The 21,310-nt window shown below is 53.1% G+C and overlaps 1 protein-coding gene across 1 annotated transcript in view; it reads right to left on the bottom strand.

Moving 5' to 3' along the window:
• LOC111145038 (transforming acidic coiled-coil-containing protein 2-like) overlaps positions 1-21,310 on the bottom strand; it is a 71,459-nt gene that overhangs the window by 7,098 nt on the left and 43,051 nt on the right. Inside the window, exons 4-5 of the mRNA XM_022499651.1 lie at positions 11,635-16,827; positions 10,943-11,070 (exon numbers count right to left, since the gene is read on the bottom strand). Coding sequence (XP_022355359.1) covers positions 10,943-11,070; positions 11,635-16,827 — 5,321 coding nt within the window. The remainder of the gene's footprint in view (positions 1-10,942; positions 11,071-11,634; positions 16,828-21,310) is intronic.

Genomic DNA, 21,310 nt, shown 5'->3' with positions numbered 1-21,310 from the left:
TCTTACAAATAAATAAATAAAATCTTTTAAAATTCCAAAAAAATGAAATCTTTACAGAAACAGTATTTTACCTCCCAAGCCCTCATGACTCAACTGTTTGAAAGAAATTTAGAGAGAAACCACCCTGAGCGTTTCCTAGAAAACCGCTCACACAGACACACTCAGCTAGGAGACCATGCTCACGTTTTCACAGAACTTTCTCTTGAACTCTCGTCCGAGACTGCCCTCCCCACCCACATCTGCACCCTCCCCAGATCGTGGCAAATTAGAGAATCCGTGAGCTCTTGTCCAACTCACGTTTCACAGCAGGTTGGCTGCACTCATCCTGCAAATGCCACCAGCCACAAGCGAAGGGAAAGCCAGCGCCAGGCGGCAGCTTACTTTGCAAAAAAGCCGGAGCGAGCCTGCCTGTGTTGCTTTCTCAGAGCCGACCCGAGCACAGGATTCCTTTCAGCCATGACCAGCCCCTGAAGGAAACAGTCTGTGACATCAGTGCAAACCTGGCTCACCTGGGCAGCTTTCCGGGCTTGGCAAGGGTGATGCTTACTCACAACCATCCAGTGGGTTTGTGGAAAAGAACCATGGTCTTGAGGCCAGAAGAACTGCACTCAAGAGGAGTTGGACTAGTGATCTGGGGATATGCTGTGTGTCCTTAAGGAAGTCACACACCTTCTCTGGGTATCGGGTTTCTCATCTGTAAAATGAGGAGGCTGAATGTACCAGGTTCATGACTGCGAATCCCTGAAGCCAGGCATGAGGTCATACCCGTCTCCAAGGGTGAGCACCCCTGCTCTCATGACTCGGGAGGCAGAGTCAGACATCCTTCCTAGGTGGCCCGGAAAGGCATTCTGGCCTGGAGCTGAGACCTCACGCCGTGCCTTGTACTCCCTGCTCCCCCAGAATCTCACTTTCTGCCAACGCCGGCCATGCATGTTTGAATTCCAGAGGTTTGGTCACCTGCCAGGAAGGGTCTCCTCCTGTAGCCATCATGCTATGCTATGCTGTCTGGCTGTTAGGCAAGGACAGACAGTTTGCAGCCCTGCCCCTTCCTCTAGGAGGTTTGGGATGGGCCAGCAGCTCAAAACGTTGGGCCAAAAGTCAGGGCAATCTGTCCCATAAGATGCATTCGGGGCTTGCGTCCCGGTGGTGTAGCCCCAGCTGGGCTCACCCACACAGACGCTCCCTCCCTCCCACAAATGTTAGGTTTCAGCTTCTTTGCAGCCACTCTTGGCAAGAGGTTAACCCCAAAGCCCGAGTTCCCCAAGGGGAAGAATGCATTCCCCGCTTTTGCTGGATGGCTTGACCTTGCATCAGATATAATGTTGCAACATAGAAGCCACCCGGGTAGGGAGGCTGGTGGCTCCGGGATGGGAGGTATCTTTAGATGGTAGTGACCCATTCCCAAGAATCCAAAGCAGATGCAAATGAACTTCAGCAAATTTCAGCTAGCCCATGTGTCAAAACACAAGTTTACCAGTAACCTGCCTTGATGATAGTATTAGCTTCATTCAAATTATGATGGTAACAATGAGACTAACAATAGAAACAATTATCCCTGATCTTTAAGTACTTATTGCATACCGGGCAGGCACTCTGCTAAGCTCTTTACACACTTTAGTTTCGTGCAATCTCCATAATATGTCCATGTGGTAGACCCTCGTGTTATACACATTTTATAGGCAAGGACACTGAGGCTCAGGGTGGCTAAGGAACTGGCTTAGCGGCTAATGGCAGAGCTGGAAGTGAGACCCAGCGTCCGCCTCTCAGTCCCGTCTGACCCGATTTTCCAGGACAGGAAGCCACCAACTCACCAGATAGTCACTCGGGTTGAATTATTCAGCAAGTGCTTATGGAGTGCCCACTGCCCGCCACGCAGAGTAACAGATCCTGGGGAACCGAAAGCCTTGTCTGCAAGTCTAACATTCCCAAAGAAACAAGATCGTGGCTTTTTCTCTTGGCCACCAGCCAGGACCCCACCCTCCTCTGGAGATGATCAAGCTTGTATCCAAGGAAGCACCCCTAAACAGAAGATTCAGAATCGTGACCCCCAACTCCTCATCCATGTGGGAGAATACAGAGTCCCAGGGAGAGGAAGGAAGTACAGTCCCCTGGAGAAGGCACAGTGAGTAGACCGGACCTAGTGAACAACCTGATCCCTTCAGAGCATGTGAGCACTGAGCTAGGAGTCACCAACTTGCATGCTGGTATTACCAGCAGCCGGTCAACCCACCCATCCGTTTACCCCAACCATCTTCCCAGCAGAGAAGCCTGCATGCAGGTTCAGCTCTCCTCTAAGGAAAGAGACCTTGACTTCCCTTCTAAGCACCCAGGCTGGGTGTATTTGCTGGGTAAGTGCTGAGCCAGTGGTGGGGATGGAGCTGCCTGCTGGCTTCCGTGCCTCTCAGGGACCTTGTTCCTGGGCTCTCTGAGAGCTGAAAGGCGCCCAGCTCTGTAACAGTCACAGCTACTGGCTACTAAAAGCTGGCTTGGGGTTCCTGGGGGGCTCGGTGGGCTAAGCCATGGACTCTTGGTGTCAGCTCAGGTCATGATCTCGGGGTCAGGAGATCGAGCCCCGCGTCAGGTTCCACACTCAGCGTGGAGTCTGTTTGGGACTCTCTCTCCCTCCCTTTCTGCCCCTCCCTTCTGCATGTTCTCACTTGCTCTCTCTCTCTCTCAAAATAAATAAATCTTAAAAAAAAAAAAGAAAGAAAGCTGGCTCTGTGCAGAGTATTCTGTGTCTTGCCTCCTTTAACCTCCATTCAGGGTGCTGGGTGGCTCAGTTGGTTGGGTGTCTGCCTCCGGCTCAGGTCATGATCCTGGGATCCTGAGATCAACTCCCGCATTGGGCTCCCTGCTCAGGGTGGAGTCTGCTTCTCCCTCTACCCCTGCCCTGCTCGTGCTCTCTCGTTCTCTCTCTCAAATAAATAAATTTTTAAAAAATAATAAAAAACAAACACCTCTTTAACTCCCCAGAGACATCAGCGGCTCCCATGTACCTATGAGGAAGCAGAGGCTTAGAGTAGTCACTTGACCAACCAACAGGGCCTTGAGAGTGAAGATGTGTATTTGAACTCAGGTGGCCTAACATGCCCCATCCCCCTCCAGTCTGCTTTCCTCCTCCGCCTCACTCTGGTCCCTCCCCGTCTGGCCCTCCTGGTTGACGTGGGGCAGCATCGGGGGCCCAGTCTCCCTGCTTCCCCGGGATGGGGGTTCCTGGGCTGAGACACAAGTCCACCACGCACTGTGGTCCTCTCATGGCTTACCCTCCCCTCTCCCAGGGAATAGATGCACCCCTCCCCTGAGGTTTCTGTTCCCAAACAAACACTGCCCATTTTGCAAAAGGAAAGGGCATTAAGAGTATCAGTACTCAGACCTGTGCCAGGGCCTTCCCTGGAAACAGAAACATTTTCACAGTCAGGGTCTGAATCATCAGGCTGCTAAAATATTTAACGCTGAACAACTTAACAAGCCCTGAGAAGAAAGGGGAGGGAGGCTGCGTGGCAGTTAGCTGGGGCCTTCCGACCCCCCATGCTTCTAGGCAGCCTCTCTGGCCCTGCCAGCTTCTCAGCACAAGAACGGTGCAGACAGGGCAAGTGGAAGGCCAGTATCTGTCCTGAACCCATTTCTGCTCCACGCAGGTGGGGCCGGCGGGGAGGCGTGGGCGGGGAGGTTAAGTGCCACTGTTTAGAGCTAGTTGACTGGATTCCCTGAGGCCTCCACACCAGGCCTGGGCATGAGGTTATGCTGGCTAAGCCAGGACCTCTGGCTGGCCCGGGGTTAACCGGCTTGGCTCAGGGGCTCGAGACGCCTCTTGCTGATCTGTGCTGCTGTGACTGTACGCCAGGCTCTACTCCGGACACAGAGCTCCCTGGCTTTGCCACTTGCAGAGCCAAGGGGGGAAACGAGTGCTCACTCACCGCCCACAGGCGCCCTAGCCCCGGCCGGGCTGCACATGTAGAACCTTCTGGAATCCACACCAGCTCTGATGGTGATGATTCATCTCGCTTGGATACGTGAAGAAACAACGTCTCCGAGTTGGGCTCTCCCCTGCAGAAGCCATTAGCCCCGAGTGGCTTGTCCAACTTCAATTTTAAATAATCAAAGTTCAGTACAATTCACAGTTCATTTCCTCCGTGGCCCTGAATCCACCTCGCCCAGAAACTGACGCTTGATTTTCAAGGGTCCCCATTTTAGGGGCTCAGGAGCCCCATGTAGTGAGGGTCAGCCATACTGGAGAGAAGAGTTAGAGAATATTTCTATCACCGTAGAAAGTTCTAGTGGACGGCACTGTCGCAGAGAGTAACCTCGCCAAGATTCCACCTGGCTGATAAGTTAATGTCAGGGGTCTAAGCTGAGCTGTGAAACACCTTCCAGAAGAGAGGTTCTAGCCCCCCGGCTCCAGCTCTTATGAGCTCTCTGCCCTTGAGGAAGCCATACCGCATGCCCGAGCCTCCCCTTCCTCCTCTGCTATCGGGTCCATGAACAGCCCCTACTGAGGGGCTGGATTTCTCTGACAGAGAAGGAAGGTGCTGGGTGTGGAGGTACTTTGGGCCAGAAGGAGGCCTGAGTGGAAGGAGACTCACATCGAGCCCTCGTTTTGTGTCAGGCATTCCGAACAGAGTGGCTCATGGAATCCTTACGATGCTGGGAGAGTGACGAGCCCCTGTTCTGCCGGTGAGCAAACAGGTGCAGAGGGTGACGCCCCCAGTCGCAGAGCTAGAACTCGAGCTGGAGCTTGAGGTCTGTCAAATTCGAGGGCTGTGCTTACTCCACCCTAGAACTAAGAATTCTTCTCTCAAAGCCTAGAAGCAGGTGCGGGGCGGCTGGCCTGGCTAGAAAGAGCAGCCCCTCCCTGTGGGAGAGCCCTTGGCTCAGTTCAGGCATCAAGGGGGAAATCTGCCATCAGAGGCCATCGGGGCCCAGAATCTGGTCCTAGCTCCCTGCCAGTTGGCTTCCTGTCCCTTCCCTATTCTGAGCCTCAGGGAGAATCCCCCCGAGCTTCCTTCCTGCAATCAACAGCCAGAGTCCAAAATACCCATTTCTCAAACCCTGCTGCACCCAGGGCCGCGCCGTAGGGCTTCCGCCAGTGGCCGTAATGAGAGGTTCCAGAAGAGCAGCCTGCTCAGTGCGGACACATTCATTTGGAAAATCACCACCCAGCTCGGAAACAAGTTTCTCAAGTGGCGGCGAGCGGCTCCTCCCCACCTTGGTCCAGGTGCCACAGGGCAGAGCAGCTCAAAAACCCAGAAGAGCCTGAAGCCACGGCAGGAAATCCAGCCCCCGCCACGCTTTGTGCGGTGCCCTGTACGCACGGTTTCTGGCTTTCCAAAGTGACCTGTTGAGCTTGCAAAGGACAGCTTCACCTCCAGGAAAATGCATTTCAATTATGGAACACAAAAGCTTCTGAACATCAAGGCTACAATTTAAAAGGCCCTTTGACTTTTATATGTGACGGCTCATAGTGACTAGAGCTGTCGATAACACTATAAATCCACGTCATTGGAAGAGCCTTTAGCTCCTATGGACCTCTGAATCCTGTAACAAGCTCCTTTTGAGCCCAGCAAGGTTACACAAGACAGACGTGTAGCTGCAGACAGGCTGAACCGCCAGAAACGACCCTTCCCCGGTGGCAGCCCCCCTCTTCCCGCGGGGGCTCGCACTATTTCATTTAGGGACCGTGGCCGTGTCTTCCCTTTGTGTAAGTGCCAGAATGCTTATAAACACATACATTTGGAATTAGAAAGGTTCCATTTTTATTATACACCGACCGCATGCCAGGCACGATAGCAGGTGCTTTGGAAACATTCCAAGCCTACCCGAATTCCAACCCTAATACAGAAGTGTTTTTTGTTTTTTTGGGGGGGGTTCCCATTTTACAGGTACGAGAGGACTGAAGAGTGAAGCCATTCATCCAAGGTTGCTGAGCCAGTAAGATACTGGTGGGATACGAATGGGTCTGTCTTACTCTACTGTCTCCCGTTTGGAGAGAACTTTGCTCCAAGTCATGGGGGTGCCTGAGCTCTGCTGGGCTCTGCCACAACCCAACACTTCTCAAAAAAAAGTTTAAAATAATCTAAACAAAGTAATACAAATGCCAACCCAGAAGGATCTCGGTGGAGAGGGGGATCCGTTGTCCTGGTTTTATCTACTAAGAGACCTATGCTTGAATCCTTCCCCCCACCCTCTTTTCCTTAATTTACACAGCTGTGGCCATCCTCGAAACCTTATTCTTAAACTTGAAACACGGTGTCACAGCTGGTAATTTTAGAAGGAGGGGAGAGAAGGAAGAAGTGGAGAGCGAGTGGGGAGCGAGTGTGGGAGGAAGGTTAAGGATGACTCTAGCAAGGCTCTCAGGCCCGGCGGGGACTTCTTCGGCACAACACCCATCATCTCCCTCTGTTCTCTCCCTCTCCTGACCTCCTTCAACTTTTCAACCCAACTGTCCTTCATGGTTTAGCCTAGGTCTGCACTAGGACCCCGAGTATCTGGAAATAATTTAATCCTCTCAAAATGCACTACTCATTGGAAAGGATAGCTTTCCAACCATTTCCCCAAATGGAAAAGAAAAAGACCACTGTAAATAAATATTCAGCAAAGCAAGCTTGCGGATATCCAAGACAGGTCCGGCACTACAGCCCTCACCATTCATGGTACGTCATCAGAATACCCAAGTCTAGATTTTCCATCCACAAGGAAGAGAGTCATATATGTACAAAGTTGAAATCTATTCAAGTACTTTCTGTAGAACAATCTAAAAATAAATTAAGGCTGCCTGAAGGCCCCCGGCTCTTCCAGAGGCAGAGACCACACAGTGGTAGAAATCAACACCTGCTTCCCAGAACGGGGCGCACATGTACCCGTCCGGTGTGGGGGACGACAAAGCCACAGGATACCCAGAGCGTATCCACCAGAAGTGCCAAGTGGGCTTCAAAATCAGGGAAATAAAGCAGTAAACATACTTGTGCTCCTAACATCTTACAGGTATATGAGATTGGGTTCCCATACTATCCTGTCACCGAGGTAGAAAAGAGACATTTCCAAGACACTGAACCTGATCCATGGTATCAGCTCTTTTCAAGTCAACAGAATCTTCAAAATTCAGTAAATTCAACAGATGCACATCACCTGATAACCAAGAAGAGACTAGAAACATTGGTTTCGGTTTGCTTTGCTCTTCCCGGGGCAACTCCATACAATATAGTATGGTACGCAACGAAAGATATTCATAAGGTTTTATAATAAAACACCATCTCACAAACTTCCAAGTTGAAGCAAATCACTGTGGGCTACCCTGGAGGGGGTAAGAAAGAATTTACTCTCCTGAGTCATTAAGATATTTTCCCAGACGAAGAATTCAGCACGAGGAAAGGAAGCAGCCAGGTTGGAACCTCACCCTGAGGAGAACAGTCTCCACAGGAGGAGACATGGCCATTCAGGTCACAGCACAAGAACAGGCCACACCACAGAAAGGCACTCAGGAACAGCCAGCAAGCACTAGAACGTGCCAGAATTGTGCTGGAAACGATGATCTCAGCCCTCACAGCAACTCCATGAAGCAGGGACAGATGTCCTCCCCATTCTACAGATGGGAAAACTGAGGTTACAGATGTAACTAATGGGCAGAGCTGTGGTGTGAATCTGGGGCCCCTGCTTTGAAATCTATCCCCACCCAGATCTTGGCAGCGTCTACCTGTTGTGTGGCCTCCTAACCGACCCCAGGCCACTGCTGAATTTCACCTTCACAACACCTGCTCTTCCCCAGGATGTGTGCCCCCTGGCCTGGGCTGAACTCTCTCTGAGGCCCGCCCAGGTCCACTGCACAGCTCCCTTGTGGCCAAAGGATTCACCAGAGGTCCTAAGCCTCTTCCCCCCAAGGCCAGAAGTGTTTCCAACGTTTGTTTAACCTGTAGGAACAAGGGTGCTAGGCAGAGAGATGTGGGCATTTGGGCTCCCTATGGGAAGGCTTGGAACTCATTGTTGACAGGTGTCAGAGCTCTGGGAGAGGCTGTGGTGTCAAGTAGAACAGCCCCTCACCACTTGTGGCTGTTGACTACTTGGAATGTGACTGGTCCAAATCATGCACCACGGCATAAAATACACACCAGCTTTCAAAGACTTCGTATGAAAACAAGAAGGTAGAATTTCAAATTAATCATCTTTATATCAATTACTTGTTAAAATTTTAATATTTGTGATATACTGGGTGGAATAAAATATGTTATTGAAATTAATATTACCTGTTTCTGTTTAGTTTTGAATGTGGCTTTTAGAAAACTTCAGATCACATACATGGCTCGCATCCTGTTTCTGTTGGACGGAGCTCTATTGTCCGGGAGACCTCTGATGGTCTACCGAGCCTAAGTTGGAATCTGTGGCCGCTTATTTGCCCGGATGTCGCTGCCCCCGTAATTCCCCTAGAGGGAGGGGAGTTGAAGGTCACCCCACTTGGCAGGCTGGGGCGGAGGGTCCATTCGGAATTCTTTCTGGAAATCCTCAGCCAGTGAGACAGGGGCAGGCATTTTTCCCAAGAACCCAAAGGACAGGAAAGGCCAGCCCTCCTCCGTCAAGGACCAGGGCAGTGCGTGTTCTGGAGCCAAATGATCTAACCAGAAGTCGACTGTGAGTCACACATGCAAACCACAAATGCCAAAGTCACATATGTAATTTTAAAAGTTTTGGTAGCCACATTAGAATATAGGGGAAAGAAACACGTGAAATGGAATTTAATAATATATTCTCACCCAATACACCCGAAATATTATTTTAACATATACCAGCATAGAAACTATGAATGATTTGTTTTATGTTCTTTTTTTTTTTTTTTCCCATACGAAGTCTTCACTGCCCTGGGATGTATTTTGCACTCACAGCACACCTCTGCTCGCAGGGGACGAGCAGCTGCCAAATCGAGAGAGTCTGAGAGTCTACCCCTTAGCAGACCCTCCATCAGGGCGAAGGGAACCCACCAAAATGTCCGCTGCTCAGTGAAGTGCTAAGTCAGACGCCTTCAGCCACGAAGAGAGGCTTGCAGAGTTCTGACGGCAAAGGGAGAGAGCACTGTGCAGATGTTCAGATAGAGAAAACAGTGGCTGAAAATACACATCATAAACACCAGCAATCATTAGGTGGTGAGGTTGTGGCCTTTTCTCTCGTTCCTTATACTTTTCTATTTTTTTTTTTTTTGTTTTTTTTTTGTTGTTTATTTGACAGAGAGCTAGAGAGAGAGCACAAGTAAGCAGAGCAGCAGGGAGAGGGGGAAAGAGAGAAGCAGGCTCTCCGCTGAGCAGGGAGCCCAATGCGGGGCCCGATCCCAGGACCCTGGAATCATGACCCAAGCCAAAGGCAGCCGCTCAACCAACCGAGCCACCCGGGCGCCCCTCGTTCCTTATACTTTTCTATTCCTTACAGAGTTCTAATACTAATTTAGAAATTATGATTTAAAATGTTTAAGCAGGGGCGCCTGGGTGGTTCAGTGGGTTAAGCCTCTGCCTTCGGCTCAGGTCATGATCTCAGGGTCCTGGGATCGAGTCTCGCACCCGGCTCTCTGCTCAGCGGGGAGCCTGCTTCCCCCTCTCTCTCTCTGCCTGCCTCTCTGCCTACTTGTGATCTCTCTCTCTGTCAAATAAATAAATAAAATCTTAAAAAAAAGATTTCATAAAAAAACAAACAAACAAATAAATAAATAAAACGTTTAAGCAATTAGAACGATCAGCCCTGAACCGTTTCTTGAACGACTGTACATACGTCTGGCCCCAAGTTCTCCAAGAAGGGGTAACACCTCCAGGGACGTTGGGAGGGGTGTTAATATCTTATCCGGGGGGAGGGAGAGGATTTTCCTATGAGATATTTGTCCTGGGTGAACTGGGAGCTTCACACAGACGGACCAGCAAGGGCCATGGGAGGATTCTGGTGCTACATCAGCAACAGAGACAAGTGTCCCTGTCCCTTACTCCTGCCCCTGCCTGGCCAGCACGCGCCTGCATCTCGCCGGCCCAGAGTTACAGGAGGTGCCCTGGTCAGGGCAGAGAGGCAGCCGGGGGTGGGGGGAAGCGCTCAGACTCGAAAAACAGGTGATCACACATTCTTTCCACGTGCGCACACTGTGAATCAAATCGTTTCTAACGTGCCTGCAGCTGTTCGGTAGGATACACTGGGCTGCCCCAGGTACTAATTTAAAGTCCAACCCTGCTCTACTCACACACACACACACACACACACACACACACGCACATGCACACACACACTCACTCACACAAGCACACACACAGAGCACCAGAACAGCCAGAGGTCTAACTAAGGATGTTCACAATATCTCCCTTTCCCGTCTCAGCAGCTGCTTTTCTACAGTCCTCGGTGGCATTTCACTTAGGAGAGGCGCAGGAGGCACACTTCACACACGCGTGAGGGTCCGGCATTCATGGTTACGTCCGTCGTTTGTCCCCTACTCTCGAGATCTCTCTGGAGTGTGACTGGGGTTGGTGAGACGACGTTCCTGCTCCGGAGACTCAATCAGGGTTGAACCCATTGGCCTCAAATTAGTGCTTATCTAGCGCTGGGGGTTGGCATGTGATGTCCAAGGGGTACAGGGTTTCTTTGGAGGGAGGGGAATGACAAGGTTCTAAAGTTGATTGTAGGGATGTTTGCACAACTCTGAGAAGCCACTGAATTGTACAGTTTAAATGAATGAACTATATGGTATGTGAATTACATCTCAGTAAGGCTGTTTGGTTTTTTTTTAAGGTAATAAGCTCAGATGTGAAATTCACTCCATCCCGAGGATAACAGTGGAGCTTTCCATCACCTTGGGCACTGCTTTCCCTGTATAAAGAATGGGGAAGGCTCTTTGCTCCTTGCTTATGTAAAGACTCGTGTGTAAACAGAACTCTCCTCTGCCTCTCCTCGTGTCTTCCGATGAAGGCCTCATGGTTCTGCAAAGACTGACCCCTTTTCACTGACCTTTCTGCTCCTCCCATGCTTCTGGCTGCATCCGAGATGACCTCGTCTGGGGCATCTGGAGCTTCCTTCTTGGGAATGGAAGGTAAGGTGGATAGGCCAGGCCCGGGGCTGCTTCTGGGACGATACATAGAAATAGATGGTAAGAAGGGGATTTCTCTCCACACGTGACTAAAAAAGTCCATCTCCCAATTCAAGCTTTAAGGCACCACTACCCCAAAATGCAGAGAAAAAAAAAATCACCTTCCAGCAATCAATGGCTTTGGGATGCTCTTGGATCATTGGGGCCTCTCCGTGTAAATAAATCCAGATTCAAAAGCAAAGGTATTTGGGGTCCAGAAAAACCTATGATTGACTCTGACCTACACCCCTAGAGCGTGGCCAGCTAGTACACATTTCACTCTTTTCAGACAGTTTGAGTGAGATGAACTCAAGAACGCAGAGCGAACAGGGCTCTGTTTGGGACCAACACGCAGCTTCCCACTTTCGCCCATTTCTCTCACCTTTTTCGGAATCTTAGCACATCCAGAAGTTGTAAGCAGGTAAATTTAAACCGTTAAGCATAGAAAACCTATCTTTTTAAAACATCACCCATCTATTTGATTGACTCGTAAAAACTGGGGTGGGATTCACTTTTGACACTGGCCCCACGTCCCCCTGGGAGTTTGTTATTTTCTGTACCTTTCGGCCTGGAGCACTCCCGGAGCCAGGGTTTGGGGTCTTGGGTCCCGAGCCTTGTCAGGTTCCGGCGGTGAAGAGACGTGCACCTTCCCGCCCCCAACAGGAGTGGGGGGCTGGGGCCCGGGCTGCTCCTTAGCCAGCAGGTGCCCAGCCGGGCTGGCCCCCGGCAGAGTGGCGGCATCCTCCGAGCCTGGGGCCCCAGCAGAGCAGCCTGCGTCCCCGTGAGCAGCACCAGAGAACATCCTTGTTGTACCTGTCTCGGGCGGGTCCCCAGCCACACGTGCCCCAGTCTCAGCTGTGCTTGAAGTGACGTCACCCTCTGCTTCCCCAGCAGCTCCTGCCCCCAAGCCGGGCTCCGGGGGCATGGCTGCTACTTCCACAGCCTCTGGCTCGGGAGCACCCGGCTCACCCAGGGCACCACCTCCACGCCTCTGCTCGCCCCCAGGGGTGGCGGGAGTCCCGGGTGCACAGACGGCCTCGGCCACAGTTGAAACCCCCCTGTGGGGAGAAGATGCTCCCAGGACAGAGGTGGACATGTCACTCGGACCCCCTGTGTGAGCAAAGCCCCAGGCACCATCCTCCCTGGGTTGACGGTCCTGGGGGTATATTCCAGGAGGAATTCTGTCTTCTGGAACTGAGGCCCCGTCTCGGTGGCTCGGGGGCTCCCCCTGGAAGTCCGCAGCTTTTCCCACGGGAGTCTCCAGAACGGTGGTGGGCAGGGAAGGACCTGAGGCTCGTTCTCGCTGGCCCCCAGCCTGCTGGGAGGGGTCCTGGCCTACACGCCCCGACCCGGCCTCCCCAGCCCCATCTGGCTTCTCACCATCCTGCACCATCGGTGGGACACTGGTCATTTCCTTTCCCACACCGGCACCTGGCAGGCTCGGCTCCGAGGCTGACACTGCCGAGCCCAGCGGCCTTTCCGGAGCAGGATCCTGGGGAACCAGACAGGGGAGCTTAGCCTCTGTAGGCAACTCTTGCTTCTTTTCCTTTGCGTCCACCCCGAGTCCAGAAGGAACGGCGAGGAGAGGGGCAATGGCCACTCCTTGAGCCCCATCTGGAGTCTTCTCTGGGCGTGGCCCGGTGAGGTCCTCACCCTTCAGGCTCCCCTCGGCTCCTGCCTTTTCTCCCGCTGCGCTCTGGGGCCGATCGGTGGTCAGCGCTCTGAGCACAGACTTCTCAAAGATCTTCGTGATGTGCTCCCTGAAGTCAGGGAGCCCCGTGATCTTGCCGATCTGCTTGGAGCCTGCGTCCACACCGCCTGACGCACCTCTCCGCGGGTCCTCGGGAGGGTCTACCATCCGCTCCCCACTGCCCTCTGGCTCCCTTGCTGCCTCACCGGCCAAGCTCTCCTTGCTGGTGGGGTGTGCTGGCATCCCGCCAGGCTGGGTGACTGCCCCTGGGGCTCTTGCCTCCTCCTCCTCCCCTGTCATCTGCTTACTCTCCGTCGGAAGGGGCGCCCTGTCCAGGTAGCGGATGGAGCCCGTGGGTCCCTCAGCGTTTCCAGCTTTGGGGCTTCCACTGCTCACTTGCACCACAGAAACCTCCGCACTGGCCGCTCCTGGTCGTGAGGGAGGGGCAAGCATGTCGGCAGAAAGCTCCATGGAGGTGACCTGTCCCAAGGTCGGCAGGGGCTCTTCTGCGGGACGGGGGCCTGCCCCTTTCCCGGCAGCACCATCGATGTGCAGGTAAGGAGTGTCTGGAGCAGCCTCTTCTGGTGGCCCAGGGGGCAGGGGTCTCTTTGGGTTGGGGACAGAAATATCCACCTCGCTCCCGGGAATCCCCCCCCGTTCTCCGGCTGGCAGCGAGGCATCCTGGCAGCTGGCCGAGAGCTGCTCTGCTCGGCTTGGCTCACACAGGGCAAAGGTAGAATCTTCCTTCCCAGGGGAGGCGCGCTGCTCAGTGTGAAGGGAGCCGCCACTCAGAGCAGCTTCCGTGGGCCCCTCCAGAGCCCGCCGCACCCCCAGGTCCCCTCCCTCAGCATTCCCACCAGTCTCGGCAGCCCCACGGTCCGCACCTTGATCCTTGGCCGCTGGGAAACTTCCAAGGAGCATTGGGGCCTCCGCATCGGAGGCGGTGGGGAGCTCCATTTCCTTCTGCAGGGCCGGCACGGGTTGCTGCCCGCCTCCCTGCGTTTCCCCACACGCCTCTGTGTCTGGGGCATCCTGGCTGGGTGTGACTCTAAGGCTGGCGGGCACCGGGGCTGGCGGGCCCTGAGCTGCATCTAGGAGGGCGACTGAGTCAGGCTCACAAGGTGGGGTCACCTCTGTGTTCCCACTTGCCTTCTCTGTCTTACCCAACCCCTGGAGCGGGGGCTGAGCGTCAGCGGCTTGAGAAAGTTCTGCATCCCTGAGACATGCTTCTTCATGCCGGCCGTCGGCTTGCAACACACCTGCCTGTTCCTGCTGGGGCTTGCTGGGCCCCTGCTGCGCACAGCGACTCTCCTCTCTGCTCAGGTGACCTGCGAGAGGAGAGTCCTTGGAGGCATCTGCTGCAGGTGGTGAGACTCCGGAAGGCAGGCCGCCACGGCACGCTCCCTCCCGCTCAGCCTGCCCTGGCTCCGATGACGCCGGTCCTACTGTTGCTGACAGCTCTGGTGCTTCTGTCGCCGGACTCCCCGGAACCACGCCCCCGGGAGCCAAACCGGGAGCAGTAGCCAGACCGCCTTTGGGGAGCTCCCCTTGAAGTTCCAATCTGGAAACTTGTTCCTCTCTGCCATGGGTGGGCAAGCACACGTCCTCCAGAGGTCCCATAGGGAGGAGGGTTGGAGAAGCATCTGTGTCCAGGTTCTTAAAGCCTCGACTGCCTGCACAAGTCTCTTTCTCAGTTTCACACTGCTGGGGCTTCTCCCTGAGCATGTCAGACACGGATGCTTCTGGTTCTGATTGCAATGGCTGGAGACGGTTCTCAGAAGATACTGGGGGCCCCTCAGAAGCAGCTACTCGTGGCCAGCTGTCGCAGGACAGGTTTCCCTGCTGATCTCGTTCCTGGCTGAGCATTGTAAGCCCACCATCCACTGCCAAATTCTCCCCCTCGAGGGGATGTGGCCCATCAGCATGGACTTCCTGACCAGCTGCCTCATGCCCCAGCCCACAAGGTTGGCCCGAGGGTGTCAGCAAACACTCCCCGGCACAGCTGCTGGGCCTCCGCGCCGACGGGCAGCTCCTCATCATCTTTGTGTCAGATGGGCTCTCCGCCTCCTGGGCTTTGGGGATGACTTCTGCCGCAGAAGTTGACAGGAAGTCTGATTTCTCCGATTCTAAAGCAGGAAGAGCGTCCATTCTTTCCAATCCCCCCACATCCCGAAGGGGGTCGGGACACTGGGTCTGCAATCCCAGCACCTCCCAGAGAGCTTCTTTGGGAAGAATGTGTTCACCAGTTCCATCCGGCCCGGGGGCCAGGGCGAGCTCCTTCTCCGGGCGCTTGGGCAGTGAGCCAGAGGCCTGGACAACATGGGCTTCTCCCACCATCCCACAGGTCACTGAGCTCCACACTGCATCTTCGGGTGGAGAGCCAGGCCTGTTGGCGTGCCTGGGACCCTCCCTCCTGGGTGGCTGTGCTGAATCTGTGCTGGGATGCACGCTGCTGTCCACATCAGGGTTTAGCTTTGAAACCTCGTCTTTTTCCACCTCTGCGCTGGGCTTGCAGCCCAAGGCCCCGGGTTGCTCCTCCCACGGCTTCTCAGGATCTCTACCATCAAGTGGCTCTGGGACTTCTTCCTGTCCCCTAGAGTTGGCCCCGGGTAGTCTGCTCTCCTCCTCAGCCACAGCTGGGCTTTCAGGGGCCATGGCTTCATGCTTTGACCCTAGTGTGCTTCTGGCCTTTTCATCTGATACACTGGTTGGGCCAGGGGGCAGTACCCCTTGTTGGACCTCCTGGTCCCTCACTGAGACCTCTCCACTGTCCTCCTGGAGCAAAGGGGCAGCGCCCTCTCCACAGTTCCCTCCTAGACCCTCTCCCTCACTTCCGAGATCAGATTCGAGCTTTTCCCGTCCTGCCAACCCTGCATCTGCTAACTCTTTGGCCAGATCTGTAAGAACTGGCATCTCTGCCCCGGAAACCATCTCCCCGGTCAACCAGCTGGATTCTTCTGCAGCGGCAGAGGCCTGAGCAGCTGGTGATGGAGCGGAGCCCGAAGCGGGACGTTTGTCCTCCGTCGGTGCAGGTGGGGAAGGCTCTGTGTGCGTGAGCAAAGCCCCTCGGGGCGGGCTGTCTGCTGCTGCAGGGCTGGCTGCACCGGGCTCACCTCCTGGCCCCCCTGCCTGCAAGTGACCCCGAGCATCGCAGGCCCCCCCGGTCTCCTTCCCAGAGCCCCTGGCCCCAGGCACCGGAGTGCAGCTCGGTGAATTACAGGGCGGCTCGACATGTGCCAGAAGTGCTCCCATTTGCTGCTGGCAGCTTTCCCAGGAATTTGTGTCATCTTCCTGGGCAGCCCCTGCAGGGCTCCTCATGAGATGGCAGGCCCCAGGCAATCCTGAGCCATCAGCAAAAGCCCGAGGTGGCACCTCCCCTTGGCATTTGTCCCTGTCCAAGGCTCTGGGGGCTGGCTCTGGTAGAGTCAGGGTCTCAGGCTTTGTGGGGGACTCCTCCGGACCAGGGGAGCTTGCCTTGCCTGGCTGAGCGGCAGCAGAGGCTTCCAGGGCCTGTGGCACAGAGGCCGCCCCCTGCCTGGCCTCTGCCAGGGGCTGGCCACCTGCAGCCTCATTCCCTTGGGACTTGAAATCACCAGGGTGGCTATCTTCTCCAGGCTGTCCCTTCATCAGCTCTTGACGAGGTGCTGGTGAAACCCCCAGGGACCGGTCAGTGCGGCTAGAGGAAGACAACGTGTGCCCGGCACTGGGGACAACAGCACCCACGCTGCACTGAGTAGAACTGCCCCCCTCAGGGACAGATGCTGTTGGGGCCTCCCCACAGGCATCTGGGGACAGTTCCCGCCTGGGGTGTTGAATGAGGGGCCAGTCTTCAGGTTCTGCTACTGGGCTCGCCAAGCAAGAGTCCAGAGGGCCCTTAGCAAAGGGCATGGAGGCGGAAGGGCACTCCTGCTCCCAGGGCACTTGTGGGCAGGCTGGCAGAGAACCTTCCAGGCCGCTGGCCTCCTGGGGGCTTTTGCTTGGCTCGGTCACCTCCCGGGACACGATGCACGGGTCCAGGCTGGCGGTACCCTCAGAAGCGGAGCAGGAGCCTCGGTGCCCGGCGCTGCCAACAATGAAAACATTTGATTTTTTTCATTCGTTCTCGTGGATGTGCGTCCAGACCCACATCGCAGGCAGAATCACCCCCCACCTCTTCCCCACAGAAGACCACAAAACACAGCATCCCCATGCAGCCTTTCCTCTCTGTGAAGTGACCACGCCCCCCATCCGCCCCCTCGCATAACCAACCACGGGCCTTTACTTTCTCCCAAAGTCAGTGCAGGGAACCTCAAACATTCAGCCTGGAGCTTTCCGTGCTGGTCAGGTGTGATCAGGGAAATATGAACACACATTCACGGTGTTCCAAAAATGCAGGAAATTCAGAATGTTTCCAATAGGTATAAGCCATAATAGAGGGTTTGAACCCTTTCTGTGTAACTTACAAGGAGGTCCTAAGTCCATAAGCGGGATCTTTAGGTGTCTGGGGAAAAGGCACAAGTGGACAAAGCCATGCTTTGAAATAAAGAGCTACTGTTGAGAGCAGTTGACTTGATTCTTTAATTCAACATGTGGTACTGTGAGGGGCGTCATCCAAAAATCAATTCTGTTTAGCTGTATATAAAATTCTTGGGAGCCGAATTACCTTCACAACCATACATGTCTTCACTTGAACTTACACAGCTAGACAGCATGTAAAGCAAAACTATGGGAATTTAAGGGAACGTGGCTCAGAATTATGGATCTGCTGTAGATAAGCAGCTATCTAGGTACTGTAGGATAGTTCATCATGGGCCATATTTGGACTGGGGTTTTCAATTTTGTGTGGTTTTCATTAAGTGCATTTTTAAAATTTTAAAATAATATATGGCCAATACAACATTTTGAAAATGTAGGGAAAAATATCTCCCACATGCTTACCACCTGAAGGGTTCTGGTGATTTTCTTTCTTTTTTTTTTTTTTAATACACAATTGTTAAAGGATGCAATTTTATTATTTTTGCATAGTGATGATTCTATGTCCATGTGATGATCATTTCTCTTTTAGCACCAAGAGAAATTATGCAAAACAAAGTTAATAGAAGTATGGTTTTCCTGGGGCTTTTTACCATGTTGTTTGAAATTATTTTAGGGAAAAAAATAAAATTATTATAGGGAGGAAAATCTATGGACTGTTCTTGCAACTGTTACATATGTATACATTGACCTATTCACAGACCCACAGTGTTTTGAACGTGACCAGAGAAAAGATTCTACTCTACACATTCACTACCAAAATTCTAGCTTTCCAATGCAAGGCAATGCCCATACATTCATTTATCAAGGATGCACACAGTGGCAAGATGAAATACATTCCTGTTAAAATTTATAAAATTGAATTGTGTCCCCCTGAGATCCATATGCAGCCGTCCTAACCCCCCCATGCGACTATATTTGGAGATAGGGCCTTTCGGGAAGTAAATGGGTTAAATAAAGCCGTAGGACTTAAGTCCTAATGCCATCTAAGTAGTGTCCTAATAAGAAGAGGAAGAGACTCCTCTTCCCTTATGGAACAAGCCATAAGGGGACACAGAGAGAAGCCACCATCTGCAAGCCAAGAAGAAATGTCTTGTCAGAAACTGCCCGTGCTGGCCTAGTATAGGTATACGGGTATTTATTGTACTTTCTTGCAACATTTTGAGGTTTCAGATTTTCCAAATGAAAGGTTGGGAAAATAATCTGTACCGCCTCCAAGAATGCAAACTTCCAAGGATGGAAACTGAACGTTTGGGGCCTTCCAGTTCATAAACACGTGTTGAAACCCAGTCCCCAAGGGGTGGTATTAGGAAGTGGGGCCCTTGGGAGGTGACTTGGTCTTGAAGATGGAAGCCCACATGCATGGGATTAGTGGCCTTACAAACGAGTCCCCAGAGAGCTCCCTTGTCCCTTCTGCCTTGTGAGAAACAGCGAAAAATCACCCATCTACGGACCAGGAAGCAGCTTCTCTCCAGACTGAATCGGCAGGTGCCTCCTTGAGTTTGGATCCTAGCCTCTAGAACTGTGATAAACCAGTACCTGTGGTTTATGCCCAAAGCGCTTTCCCTGACTCCATTCCAGCCGCTCTCCAAGCCCCTCACCTATGAAATGTACTGGACATCTTTGAGGGGGGTGTGTACGCATCACCACGAGACCAAACATCCTCACGGAATGCCTGTTCCCACCCATATGACACATGAACTATGTGCCTGAAGATATTTAGGAGGGACCCAAGAAAGAGTTGGCTATTGTCTCAAGCAGATTCATGTTTTCAGACCCACAAGCAGAGCTGACAAGGGCAAAGGAGAGAACACTCGGTGGGTAAGTTATCCAAATCCCTTTAATCCTCAGCTGAACACAAGGACAGCTGCACCCAGAAAGCTCTGGGACGGCGCTGACGGCTGTGTGCGGAACCACCCCCGGAAGCACCAAGCTTGGGAAGGTTCCCAAGCTGCAGGGCTGTTGGATTGTTCTGGAACCTACCACTCTGCACTCGGCATCTGGCCCGCTTTCTTTTTACGACCACTTCACATTTTACATCCTACCCGTTAATGTGGGGTCACACCACTTAGCAGTTAATGAGATTAATGGTGTGTAATTCAGAAACAAAGTGCTCCCACATACATCTGCCCGCTGCAGACACGCAGAACACAGCCCCCTTCCACGAGGGTAAGAAGACAAATAAAACCACTTCTTTGTCCCTGCCTCTGACAGGAGCGGCTAGCTTAGAGGGAGCGAGTGGCTTCCCCTCAGGCGTAATGAAGTCTTTGTCATGGGGACAAGATGACAGATTGACTCAGTTTGGGCAGCTTGAAAACCTGTGGGTCTTAGACAAGAACCAGGAGCAAATTCCCACCGAGTGTGAGGCATACGATTCCCACCGAGTGTGAGGCATACGATTCCCACCGAGTGTGAGGCATACGACCTCACTTCCCGCCCCCCCTCTCCCCCTCATAAAAACCCTGCTTGGTTTATTCAGCACCAGCTGAGCACCAGCAATTTCTTTGATTGCCCACCCGGAGCAGTTTTTAAAACCAGATTAAAGCCACTTGTCAGTAGCAAATTTGCCTAAGGGCAGGAAAAATCCCAAGAACTGATCAGTGAGGGCTCTGCATTAATTGAAGCTTACATAATGTCCCTTTGTGCTTCAAGATTCTATCAAAATGTGTGGGATGGAGATGCAGCTCAGAACAAAGGCCCCCTCTTGCCGGCCTGGCAGCGCAGAGCCCTAGATGGAAGGTTTTCAGCCTGTAGGGGGCGCTGCCTCTGAGTTGAGGTTGTGGGATGAGGCCGGATGCGGTCTCCTTTTTTTTTTTTTTAAAGATTTTATTTATTTATTCGACAGACAGAGATCACAAGTAGGCAGAGGAGGCAGGCAGAGAGATGGGGGAGCAGGCTCCCTGCTGAGCAGAGAGCCCGATGCAGGGCTCGATCCCAGAACCCTGGAATCATGACCCCAGCCGAAGGCAGAGGCTTTAACCCACTGAGCCACCCAGGCTCCTTGGCGCACACCAGACACCCCCAGCATGAGAAAGGGGGAAGCACAGGGTAAAGCAACCTAGGAGGAGAGGTGATTTGCTGCAGCAAAGTTCTGAGCAGGCAATGGAGATGCCCTCCCCGCTACCCTAGCGGGAGGCAGTCACCCCTCAGATGGGCTCCTAAGTGCGCAGTTCTGAAGAGGTACACTCGAGCCAACCACAATGTTCGGGGAAGGAGGCCGGGAAAGGAAAAACAAGCATGGCCCCTGAACTACCAGGCTTCGAGGAAGCCAGCAAAACCATAAAGCAGAATCGTCCGAAGGAAAGTTGCCACAGACGGAGCATTTATTAAGGCCAGATCCGTGCTGAGCACTTTTCAGTTACTATTGGGTTTAATCCACTCCGTAGCTCTGCCGAGTAGATGGCCCTTCTTGCACACACGTAGAAATAGCCCCAGAGACATGTAAGCCTGGACCCAGGGTCTCAGAGCGCCCAAGGCAAGGCAAGCGCAAGCCCTGCGTTGCCAGGCTCTGGGGCCCCCGTGCCTCCCGCTTCCCTGGACTTGCTGGCCTCACCTCTTCTGCATGGGAGCTACAGCCTCTCCTCCCACTCACTCTGGCTGCCTCATTCCGGTTTCCAGTCTGCAGCCAGAGCAAAATGGCTTAGAAATAAGCTGGTGGCTCCGCTTTGCCATCAGCTGTAGTCCCGGCTGCCTTTCCTGTCTCATCCGACTTGGACCTCACCGTCCATGCATCTGCCTGGAGCCCAGAGCCCTCCTGCTCTTCCCCAGCAGGTCTCAGCCCTACTCAACCTTGTCACCAAAGCCTTCCTGGTCTTCCAGATCTGCTTCACAGGCTCACTTAGTGATGGCTGTAGTCACAGTTGCCATCAACATGGATTGATGATCGTTCCCTCCACTGGAGTAAATGAAGACTGAGTCTTGTCTCTTTTCAATATTGTTTCCCCAGTGTCTAGCATATAATAAACATTGAATATGTGAATGCATGCATGCATGCATGCATGGATGGATGGATGGGTGGGTGGATGGATAGATGG

This window comes from Enhydra lutris, unplaced genomic scaffold, assembly GCF_002288905.1.
Source record: "Enhydra lutris kenyoni isolate GAN:26980312 unplaced genomic scaffold, ASM228890v2 scaffoldscaffold12, whole genome shotgun sequence".
NCBI lineage: Eukaryota > Metazoa > Chordata > Mammalia > Carnivora > Mustelidae > Enhydra > Enhydra lutris.
Note: the sequence above shows the minus strand (reverse complement) of the source record. Positions and strands in the feature narration are given on the sequence as shown.